Source organism: Schistocerca americana, chromosome 1 (genome assembly GCF_021461395.2).
Source record: "Schistocerca americana isolate TAMUIC-IGC-003095 chromosome 1, iqSchAmer2.1, whole genome shotgun sequence".
Classification (NCBI taxonomy): Eukaryota; Metazoa; Arthropoda; class Insecta; order Orthoptera; family Acrididae; genus Schistocerca; species Schistocerca americana.
This window is the reverse complement of record NC_060119.1, coordinates 20,483,836-20,495,506: the sequence shown is the minus strand read 5'-3', so window position 1 is coordinate 20,495,506 and position 11,671 is coordinate 20,483,836. Positions and strand designations below refer to the sequence as shown.

General features: G+C 37.8%; 1 protein-coding gene across 1 annotated transcript; it reads left to right on the top strand.

Annotated features, from left to right (window-relative positions):
• The first annotated feature begins 6,863 nt into the window (after positions 1 to 6,863).
• Positions 6,864 to 7,874, top strand: LOC124623043 (phosphatidylinositol-binding clathrin assembly protein-like). The gene has a single exon (XM_047148839.1). The coding sequence runs from the start codon at positions 6,864 to 6,866 to the stop codon at positions 7,872 to 7,874; it is 1,011 nt and encodes a 336-aa protein (XP_047004795.1).
• Positions 7,875 to 11,671: the final 3,797 nt, after the last annotated feature.

The following is an 11,671-nucleotide window of genomic DNA, read 5'->3' as shown; positions in this document are numbered from 1 at the left end:
TGTTGGGTTGCAGAAAGGAATGCAAGGCTTTTGCAGATTTTCAGTTTGATTTCTAATGCAGACTTTGGTCCATAAGAAGATCATAGCAGAAAGGTGTTGCATATGTTGAAGTGATCTCACGTAGGAAGTGTGCCCTGGGTTTGGTATGAATGTTTCGCATGTCTGCGACTGCGTGTGTGTACAGTCTAATGTTTTCCAAACCTTGATAATTTTTGCCTCTTTGTGAATTTTCATTGTTTCATTACTATATGTCAGTCGGAAACCATCCACATGGGTTAATATTAGATTTTGTTTGTCCTCTGCCATTGCCCTTTGTCTATTCAAATGTGTTCTCTGAAATATATTAATTGTTCGTGGCTGTGTGGTTTAATGTTGCTAAAATTTGGCCACAGTATGTAGAAATTGTGTTTCCGCAAACCACATGGCCACACGAGTTAACTGTGAGCCTAACTTTCCCTTGGCCCCCTTCTCTGCCCTAGAGTTTACTTATTGCTCTGATTTAGGAATATTAAATATTTGCTGTCTGTATTATTCAGTTGTATTTGTGGTTTGTGATTTCATGTTAAGCGTGTAAGCATGTATGTGTGGCACTCGTTGAGGCAGTTTCTCCAAACTGAGGTTCAACTTTAAATGCAACTGTGATATTCAGATTTACTCTTTTATTTAATCATTTCTCAACACAACGGAACAAATCTCCTAGCTTCGTTGCATGTTGATGTTGGGGTCGCCCTTCCAGTTCTTTGAGTGAATGTGGGTCCGAATACGAGTACTGAACTTTTCCTGACCTCCCCCTCCCCCCCTAATAACGACCGCGATTCTAAATTAAGAGACTCTGTTGTGAACTGTACAGCGTTTCATAAGCAATCGTACGTAGTTACCAGGCAACAGCAGATGTGTTATATCAATGTCTTAAGAAATAAATAATTTTGTTTCAAGTCTTATCCAGTGTACCGACATTCACTTTCTAGTTTCCTTGTTTGAACATCCAGTGCGTTTCCATACACACAGGTCCAATAATTAGTGTTCCCTTTTTATTTTAAACAAGTTCTTTAGAATGGATTTTGTTGTCAGGAATGTTGCTTCAAGGTGCTCTTATTCACAGTGTTCACACACTTTCCACTTTATTTTAGTATTAGAGTCATGTGAACAATCCCTCGATCATATTGATAATTGAATCCCATTTTTTATGAGTAACATTACAATGAATGTTCTTTTAGGGTTTTTTTTTCTTATGACTAAATTAATTAATTTTCCGACTCAGTCGAACCTCTTGTTTGTCATGTGACTATAATTGGTGGCGACCCAATCTTTTACTTTGATTTAATGTCAGATAGCATTTCCATTTGCATCTGGCTCTTTTAGCCATCCGTTCAGCAATACTAAACAGTCCTTCAAAGTAGTATGTTCAGTCAATGATTTAACAATTGCAAATTTCAGGGAAAGCCTACAGCAGTTAGACTGGGATGAGGTGTACCGTGAACCTGATGCCAATTTAAAATATAATTTATTTCATGACATTTTTGTAAATGCATTTGAAAACTGCTTCCCCAAGAAAATAGTTAAATATACTCGTAAGAAACCTTGTAACAAACCATGGCTTACTAAGGGTATAAAAATATCTTGTAACCGGAAAAGGGAAATGTATCTGACAGCAAGAAAGAGTAGTGACCCAGAAACTATCAAAAATTATAAAACCTACTGTGTTATATTAAGAAAAGTTATTAAAAAATCCAGGAGTATGCGTATCATGTCTGAAATCAGCAACTCTGATAATAAAATTAAAACAATTTGGAATATTATTAAAAGAGAAACAGGTCAACCAAGAGCAGAGGAAGACAGTATTACCATCAAATTGAATGAAAACTTTACGAACAAAAAGTCAGAAGTTGAAAATATTTTTAATAATCATTTTCTAAATGTTGTGGATATAGTAGGATCCAGGTGTTCATTAGAAGATGCTAGGCTGTTAATGGAAGAGGCCATACCTATGCAATTTGATACAATTGAAATCTCACCCACTTCTCCCTCTGAAATTAGGAAAATAATAAACTTGCTTAAAAGCAAAAACTCACATGGAATTGATGGCATTTCCAGCAAAATACTAAAAGCTTGTTCTCAACAGATAAGTAAGATTCTCAGCCACCTGTGTAATAGCTCTCTGGAACAGGGCATTTTCCCTGATAGACTGAAATATGCTATTGTTATACCTTTGCATAAAAAGGGGGATAGATCTGATGTCAACAATTACCGTCCAATCTCCCTTCTAACAGATTTATCCAAAATTTTTGAGAAAGTAATGTATTCAAGAGTAGTTTCACATATCTGTAAAAATGAAGTACTAACAAAATGTCAGTTTGGTTTCCAGAAAGGTTTTTCAACAGAAAATGCCATATATGCTTTCACCAGTCAAATTTTGAATGATCTGAATAACCGAACACCTCCCATTGGGATTTTTTGTGATCTCTCAAAGGCTTTTGATTGTGTAAATCATGAAATTCTGCTAGACAAGCTCAAGTATTGTGGCATGAGTGGGACAGTGCACAAATGGTTTAATTCGTACCTAACTGGAAGAGTGCAGAAAGTTGAAATAAGTAGTTCTCGTAACATGCAAAGATCAGCACATTCCTTAAACTGGGGAACTATCAAGAATGGGGTTCCACAAGGGTCAGTCTTGGGTCCTTTGTTGTTCTTATTATATATTAATGACTTGCCATTCTATATTCATGAAGAGGCAAAGTTAGTTCTCTTTGCTGATGATACAAGTATAGTAATCACACCTGAGAAACAAGAATTAACTGATGAAATTGTCAATACTGTCTTTCAGAAAATTACTAAGTGGTTCCTTGTAAACGGACTCTCACTGAATTTTGATAAGACACAGTACATACAGTTCCGTACAGTGAATGGTATGACGCCATTAATAAATATAGACCTTAATCAGAAGCATATAGCTAAGGTAGAATATTCCAAATTTTTAGGTATGTCCATTGATGAGAGATTAAATTGGAAGAAACACATTGATGATCTGCTGAAACGTTTGAGTTCAGCTACTTATGCAATAAGGGTCATTGCAAATTTTGGTGATAAACATCTTAGTAAATTAGCTTACTACGCCTATTTTCACTCATTGCTTTCATATGGCATCATATTTTGGGGTAACTCATCACTGAGGAATAAAGTATTTATTGCACAGAAGCGTGTAATCAGAATAATAGCTGGAGTCCACCCAAGATCATCCTGCAGACTTTTATTTAAGGATCTAGGGATATTCACAGTAGCTTCTCAGTATATATACTCTCTTATGAAATTTGTTATTAACAACCAAACCCAATTCAAAAGTAATAGCAGTGTGCATAACTACAATACTAGGAGAAAGGACGATCTTCACTATTCAAGATTAAATCTAACTTTGGCACAGAAAGGGGTGAATTATACTGGCACTAAAGTCTTTGGTCACTTACCAAATAGTATCAAAAATCTGACAGATAACCAACAAGTATTTAAGAAGAAATTAAAAGAATTTCTGATTGACAACTCCTTCTACTCCATAGAGGAATTTTTAGATACAAATTAAGAAAAAAAAATAATAATAATAAAAAAATAAAAATAATAAAAAAACACAAAAAAATAAAGTTGTTATATTAACTTAAGTATGTTGTTAAATTAACCTAATTATGTCATGTATTGGAAAATTCGCCTCGTTCCACATCATTACGAAATATCGTATTCATGATCCATGGAACTAGTATTAATCTAATCTAATCTAATATATCTCAGGGCTCCACTCATTTCATAAACACCACTTAAGACCACGTCACTTACACCATTATGAGGCAGTAGGATGCTGGATGACCAAAAATCGTTGACTATAACACATTTCGTGGTGTATATTAATCTTCCTAAATCAAAAGAGTATAGGAGGACACATAATTATTGGGGGTTGTGCAACACTGCATCAGTACCATGCACAGCCATTGTATTCACATTGCCCATAATGTCACATCATGTCAGTTTGCTTAGCGCAGGACTGAGTGGTGAAAGTCAGACTATGAATTACAATCCATGATGCAAAAAGTCGTAGTATAGTATCGGAATTGAGGAACTAACAACGATAAAGTTTATTAACAGCCAAAGCAGACTTCATATGTTACATTATTGATTAGTTTTGTGTGGTAAAGTGCTGAGTAGCGAGACAACATTCCAAAATATCGGCATTTATTTGCAAGCGAAAATATATACATACAAAAACATCAAACAATATTTGCAAGGGAATAACTAGAGCCTGATACCGTATCCATTATGTTTCTTTCTTACCTAACTGATAACATAATAAACATGTATATTTTTCTGCTTCATTAGTACTGACTTTTCACTCGAAGTTACTTCATCAACTTACGTTCTTATTTATATACAGTGATGGTGACAGCTCTGTTCTGTTATTGTAAAACATAAATAAATTTTCTCTTTCGCATACCTGATCTCGCTTGTGGAAGAACACCCAATGAAAAACTATCCAACTCGTAATGGAACGTTTGTAATTTGTCACGAAAACACAGCACAATGATAAAATAAAAATTAAGAAGAAACGAAAGCACAAAATCTTCTACTATAACACAAAGGTGGCGAAGATACGTTAACTTCTGATACAAACAGACGACGCCACTATCAAAACTTTATTCCTGGACAACCTTGATGTGACGTGGTGCGATGATCTTTTGACTGCCTGTGTGGACGCCGCCATTTGAAATGCACTTGGAATGTTTTGGCATGACGTGACAGCTGGTGTGAATTGGCCTTTACCCGTATACTTGTCCTGTACTTCGTTGACAGCTCTTATAAAGTGGTGGCAGATTTCCCTGGTTATCCTGTATAGTTTTATCAATATCTTTGCAGCAATTGAATGTTTGTTTGCTAGTTTTGTAGCTGAGTATTGTTTGCAGATCACTTCCTCCATACACACATGTAGGCTTAATTTTTTAATGCACATTTTCAGTACCTGTATGTTCACAACTTTTTAAATACTGTATTTGAAGTTTCTGGCGTTTATCCGAGGCAATACTCTTCATATAAGCATTACAGCACATTTGAAATCAGACAGATTGTAGCAGTTCATTGAAGTACACTAGCAATCATTGCTTTCAATGCATTCTCTTTCGTTCCCGTCTTGTACTTGCCACATCAGTATTTCGACAGGAAAGATTTTGTACATTGCATAAGTGTTGTATCTTCGACGTTGTTAGTTTTTTTGCATCAGTTTTCAAGTAGAAACCGTAAGATACTTGCATTAATGTTTTGTATAGCTGGATTATTTAATGTTGCAAATTCCTCTGCCAAAACATGACAATGGAGCATCTTTCTGCAGGAAAAGAATTTTAGAATACAAGCAAGAAACACAGTTACTAAATTCTACTCACGATGTTTGTTAGTATCAAGTAGGTTACAATTACTTTAAGTTCAATTTAAATGCAGTTGTGACCACTGAAGTTAACAAAAGAACTGAATTAACGACTAAGTGGTTAGCTATCAATTGTATCTTTGTACAATCTCAATCTGAAGACAAATATTACCTTGCTATGTATTTATATGCCAATACATTTGAATTGTGATGGCTAAAAACTTTATATACTAGAAGCTGTGGGGACGAAGAACCACTGGCTCTACACCCCCGCCTGCCTCCCAATAATAACGCTGCCCTACCGCAGCAAGAACAACTGCATCTTTGCCAGATCAGTTCTTGTGTTCTCTATAGCCGCGCTCTATGCTACACGCATCTTGTATACACTGCGAGAATAAAAGTATTCATAGTGAATGACGGCAGTGCGAGTGATTATTTATCGTCGTAATTACAACGCCCGTTCCCCACTACCTTCAACGCAAATAATAAATAAAGTAAAAAAAAAAATTTACCTCTTTGGTTGTGGTTAGGTAAGATTCTTTATACCTCCACGATTATTAGCCAGTGAGCTTAATGCTAAGGTATTGAGCTGTTATTAGCTGGCTTCCCCAATAGTATTCGACGATCAAAGAGGTAGTAATACACTGGTGAAGTTTTATATCTTCGACTTCATTTGTTATCTTTCTCTTTCCCGGCAAGAGGATAATATAATCAGTGAAGTATTACGTGACTGTATTGTGTAATTTATGTAGGAGAGAAATTGTTATTGTGCAGTTTACTTATTTAAGATGAGTTTAGAATCTCTGGGGAGTATCAAAATGTATTATCCAGAGTTTGGCAAGAAACTGGCGTACTTTCCTGTTTGAGAATGCTGTCTGCATTAGCAATAATGAAATACTGAGTTAACTATGGAAGTAAGTGAATTACATTAGTTTTGGTGTTTACTTCAGTCCGCTACTAGTGAAATTCTCCAGTCTCAGTTATGTGGAAGTCTAGAAGCCAATCCATTACAGACCGACTATTGGCTGCCCGATACACTCTGACAGGTCAAGACGTGCCAAAGACAGTGTGTAAGGCGACAACCGACCAACCTATCCCACCGAAGAAGAAGCATTTGGACTACCTTATCTATTGTACCAACAAACCCAATGTGCAAATAGGCGAGGTAGCAAATATACTGGCCGAACGTGCGCACAGCTCTAGCTGGATCGTCGTCTTCAAAGCCCTCATCACGACGCACTACATTCTCATTCATGGGAGCGAGCGCTTCTTACATTATTTGGCCTCATCCACGATCACATTCGAACTGGACCAGTTCTTGGACAGAAATGGAGCTTGCGGTTTCGTCATGTCACCCTATATTCGGAGATATGCCAAATACTTGAACAGGAAAGTTTCTGTGTATAGAACAGTAGTGTTCGACTTTTGCAAGGTGCAATCGGGGAAAGACGCCTCCACATTCGCCACGATGAGTGACGAAGCTTTCTTAGAGATGCTGACGCTGGTGCAAGACGTGTTGGACGCCCTGCTGAATTTCGGCTGCTCTGCTGACGACCTGAGCAACGGAATAATAGTCATGGCGGTGAATTTACTTTTCAGAGACCTCATTCGCCTCTTCGTTTTCTACAACGAGGGCGTAATAAATCTCTTGCGGAGGTACTTCGACATGAAAAAGAAACAGTGTGAGAATGCACTGACTTTGTACAAAAATTTCCTCGCTAGGTTGGAGTGGATCCCGGACTTTATTAAGTTTTGCGAGACGGCAGGCCTGAGCTCGGGCAGCGTGTGTGATCTGAGGCACGTGCCCGACAGTCTGCTGGACGCGCTGGAGCAGCACCTGTCTTCCCTGGAGGCTGGTAAACCACAGAACGGCAGAGCGTTCGAGTTGTGGCCACAGACCCGACTTGCAGCAAACAAAGTAGTGGTACACAGCACGCCCTGCGACTTGTCTCTCAGCTCATTTCAGCCCTCCTCAGGAAATGAACTGTGCAAAGTGACGTTCAAAGAGCCCGAGCGCAGTTGTAAGTTAGACGCGTCGCGGAAATTAGATTTCATTTACGACGATCCAATAAAACTCATTCGTAATCCTTTCGTTAGTCTGGAGCTCTTAGCGACAAAGCCTGCGATTTCTCCCGCAGATGTGTGCACAAATTATGCACCGGTAACTGCATCATCTTACGCACCACCTCCTTTCGTGTCAGACGAAGACTTCACAGCTGCTTTTCGACAAACAGAAAATTGTAACGCTTCGCACGCGACGAGGAACGTGAATGCTGTTCGTGATATCCATCAAGAGAACTTTTCGAATGTGGAGAATAATTTTTCTTTCGACAGACGTGGAAGTATCGCCAATCCTCAAGCTAATTTCCCGAGGAATACATCAGGGTGGTGGCCGCAGCATCTGACTTCGAAAAACAGTCCCGGCTACTTACCAATGAGTGCTTCCATGAGCAACAAGTTGGCTGCATTTCATATGTAGCTGACAGCAGCTTGACGATAGGTGTGAGTAGTAAGTACCACATTGCGTTCCAGTGCCTTCTGTAAAATCTCATCGAAGGAGTTGTATAATTGCAAATTGGTACCTTCCGCATAAACTTTATTTTCAAATAAATAACTAGCCTTTCTATTTTTTCAGTTATCTTTTCGAGACCATTACTGGTTGTGTATTTTACTCTTGGATCGATCAGTCGCTTTATCTCAAGAGACACTAGTGATTCGTTCAAGTTGCAAACATTGTAACACTTCCGAGTCCGCAAAACTTTTTTCTTAGTCAAAATGTCATGCGGGAGCATCTTCGTTTTAAAACAGTGGCTGCATGTGTAGGGCTTTAATTTCATGACGAAGAGTCACATGGGAGTTTTCACGTCTACATAAAGGTCGTGATTGAGCACCTGCATATTTACAGCACGTCTTTGAGTAATGAAGACTTTGTTTTTTGAAGCAAAGTTACCTCAGAACTTTTTGTCCATATAACATTACAGAATGAAAATATTCAAAGTACCGGTACGTAACATAGGTACAACGAACGAAAAGGTGTTTCTGAGGAATACGTACAGTACGTGATCTGTTTGTAATGCTGTGATAGCCTCTGAAGTTCGTATTCGTTGACTCTTCCAACGCTGCTTCGAAGAATTTATTTATGAAAGGAAAGCACAACAATATGGATGTTCTACAGGATTAATTCATTAATTAGTGACCGATTTTCGGCTATGTAATTATCTCAGTGATTACTATCGAGAAGTATTACACAACATCGATAATCATATGTCAACATGGAGTATATTTATTTATTTTTTTAAACAAAATCTAGCCATAGGTAAACCTAAACACTAAATAGATTTGAAAAGAGAATATCATAAAAGAAGACCAAACACTGAAAAGGAAATGTGTGTGTGTGTCATAATATAACCAAAAAAAAAAAAAAAAAAAAAAAAAAAATACTGTAAACGCCTGACATTAAATTAGCGACTGCTAATGGCAGGGAGGCTCGGAAACTAAACTGTATATCAGTAAGAGAAATTACACCTTACCCGGGGGAAGATGTACATATGGTAGAACCACGGAAAATATAACAATTGGGAATACATGGAAAATCACAAATTAAAAAACAATACAATAGAAAACCTTCCGAAGGGAATGGGATGCGTAGTGTGGGAAGATGTCGATTTGTATGGAACTCAAGTGAAGTTTAGAGCCGAGATATATTGGACTGAATATCGTTTAGTTTTAAATGAATACCAGATGTTCATGTTTACAGCACCTTTCGTCTTCGCTTTGCCAAGCGGGAGACATGTAACTGTAGATGATATCTAAACATCACTCAGCAGCAGGTGTGGAAGCAGCTCTCAGCGACCTTCAGCTGTGTTTGTATTTAGCCAATATAGTTGCAAAGGAATGAGTTACATTATGCCTGGCCACATACAACGTCATCTACACATTTGGACCAGAGTTTAATATTTGCACTCAGAGGTTGTTTTCTTAAAAGCAGTTTTAAAAAAGTGGTCGATGAAAATTTCTACTAGAAGAGATCTCCATAACAAAGCCGTCTAACTGTACACAGTTTCTTGAAACTTAGAGTAGTTCCATGTAAGCATGTTTGAGTGACCAGTCTCAAGACATCTGGTTCTGGACATCAACTATGCACTGCAGTAAACAGTCCTCTATGGTATGTTGGAAAATAAACTTCAGAGACCAGAAAGTAATAACAGCACTATAGGGCATGGGGAAAGCTATTTTATTTACAAGTTCTGCTGAGTTTGAAATACTAAGGATACCTTGTTTCAGCTTTGGCTTTGCTTGTATTTGAGTGACAGATTTTCTTGCCAGTTTAAAAGATGGAACTGTGAATGAGGACTTGCTTACATACACATACGTATTCTGAAAGCTACTGTGAAATACTGGGAACATGGTGCTGGTTCATTAGGCCTACCTGGTTTCTTGCTAATCCAATTGTGTATGGAGCACGGGGAAAATGTCAGTTTAATGCCCCTGTGCACGCTGTTGTTGCTCTAAAGCTATTCAACACACTGCCTTGAGAGATATGCAGCCATCTGCTGCGAGAATCATTCAGTTATTACAAAAATTCCACTGGCCTTGAAACAGCACTCATTATACTTTACAGTATCGAACATAAATTACTTGAATTTTATTAATTAATAACTGTTGTCTTCAAGCTGGCAAGACCGCTGACTTTTATGGCTTAAAGACGACCTTCTTTACACTTCCACTATTTTTCAATAGTGACCCAAGTGACTGGGCAAAATATTATACCCGAATGAAATTTTGACATGCCAGTGGAGTGTGAAACTTTCTGCATATTAAAATTGTGTGCTGGAATGAGCCTCGAACTCGGGACCTCTGCCTTTCACGGGAATGCGCTCTGTCAACTGAGATATCTGAATGTGACTCATGATCCACCCTCACAGTAAGGCAGGTAGGCAAATGTCCTTTGAGTTGAAGTCTTGGCCTGGCAAACAGTTTTAATTTGCCTGAAACTTTCAAAATAATATTGTTTTTCATTTGTTTAGTAGTCATATTCTTGTTGTACATAATTTTTGTGGTATATCCGATAAAAATTGTTGTAAGTAACTTTCTTTATATGAAATACAGTAAATAATGTCATTTGACACAGACTGTCCAGTCATGTATAGTAAACAATGTAGATCTAGCAGTGATCACCATACTGCCTGGATGTACAACTGTAGCCTCTGCGTGCCCACAGACTTAGACTGTCACCTGCACTCTCCACTGTATTGTGGTTACTTGAGAAATTCCCACCAGTCTGTGCATGTTTAAGGATTGTTTACATTTTCCTTGTTACAAACTATGTGTCAGACAATTCAGAGGTACTATGACGGAACTGTCAGATCATTGCAGTTTTTCAGTATGCCGACAGAAGACTACCGCCTCATCAGAATAATTCCTTGCATCAAATAAGATACAACTTTTACACCCACTTATTGTCTCGGTTCCTGCAATTGGTAACAAAAAATTTAGTGTTTCCATCTTTGCAGGAAACTGACAAGCATCTGCAACATTGTTCTTAAAATATTTTGTTTGTCATGTTGCTCACATATAGTGTAGACAATATGTGGTAGGGAGAAATGAAGATATTGAGAGAAACTCATATTGTCACATTTGTGTGAAATATCTTTATGATACTTAGTGGCAACATAAATACATGTATACTGTGAAACATTTCGGATAGAAAGTATGTAAAAAGAGTCTAGTGCTGTAGACTGAGAAGTGGGCGTTCTTGTACATTTTGATATCAGGTTTTGCTTCATGAGCACTTTCTTAGTTTGTTCCTAGCTTCTTTCGTCAGTTGATGACTCCATCAAGATAACATGCTGCTGTCTCTCCAATAATAAATCCTTAATCTGGCCGCAAATTTTGTTTCCTACACTGTATGATCATGCTTTCATTAATAAGAGTTGGTGTAGCTCTGTGTCAAATGGTTTGCAGATGTCAAGCAATACTGAATTCACCCGATTGCCTCAATGTATAGATTTCATGTGAGAAAATTGTGATTTGAGTTCTGCAGTACTGATGTTTATGGAATTAATGACCTATGCTGTGGATGAAGTTATTCTGTTTGAGAGACCTCGTTACATTTGAGATCAGGTTATGTTCCAACATTTGACAACAGACAGGGTCTGGATGTCAACAATATTGGTTGGTAGCTTTGTGGATCACAAATGCTACCCTTCTTGTTGATGAGAGTATCTTGAGCTTTCTGTCAAGTACTGGCCACAGTTTTTTGTTCAAGGGGCCAAT

Coding starts and splice junctions, on each gene's coding strand:
- LOC124623043 (XM_047148839.1), top strand. CDS start 6,864: ATGAGTGACGAAGCTTTCTTAGAGATGCTGACGCTGGTGCAAGACGTG.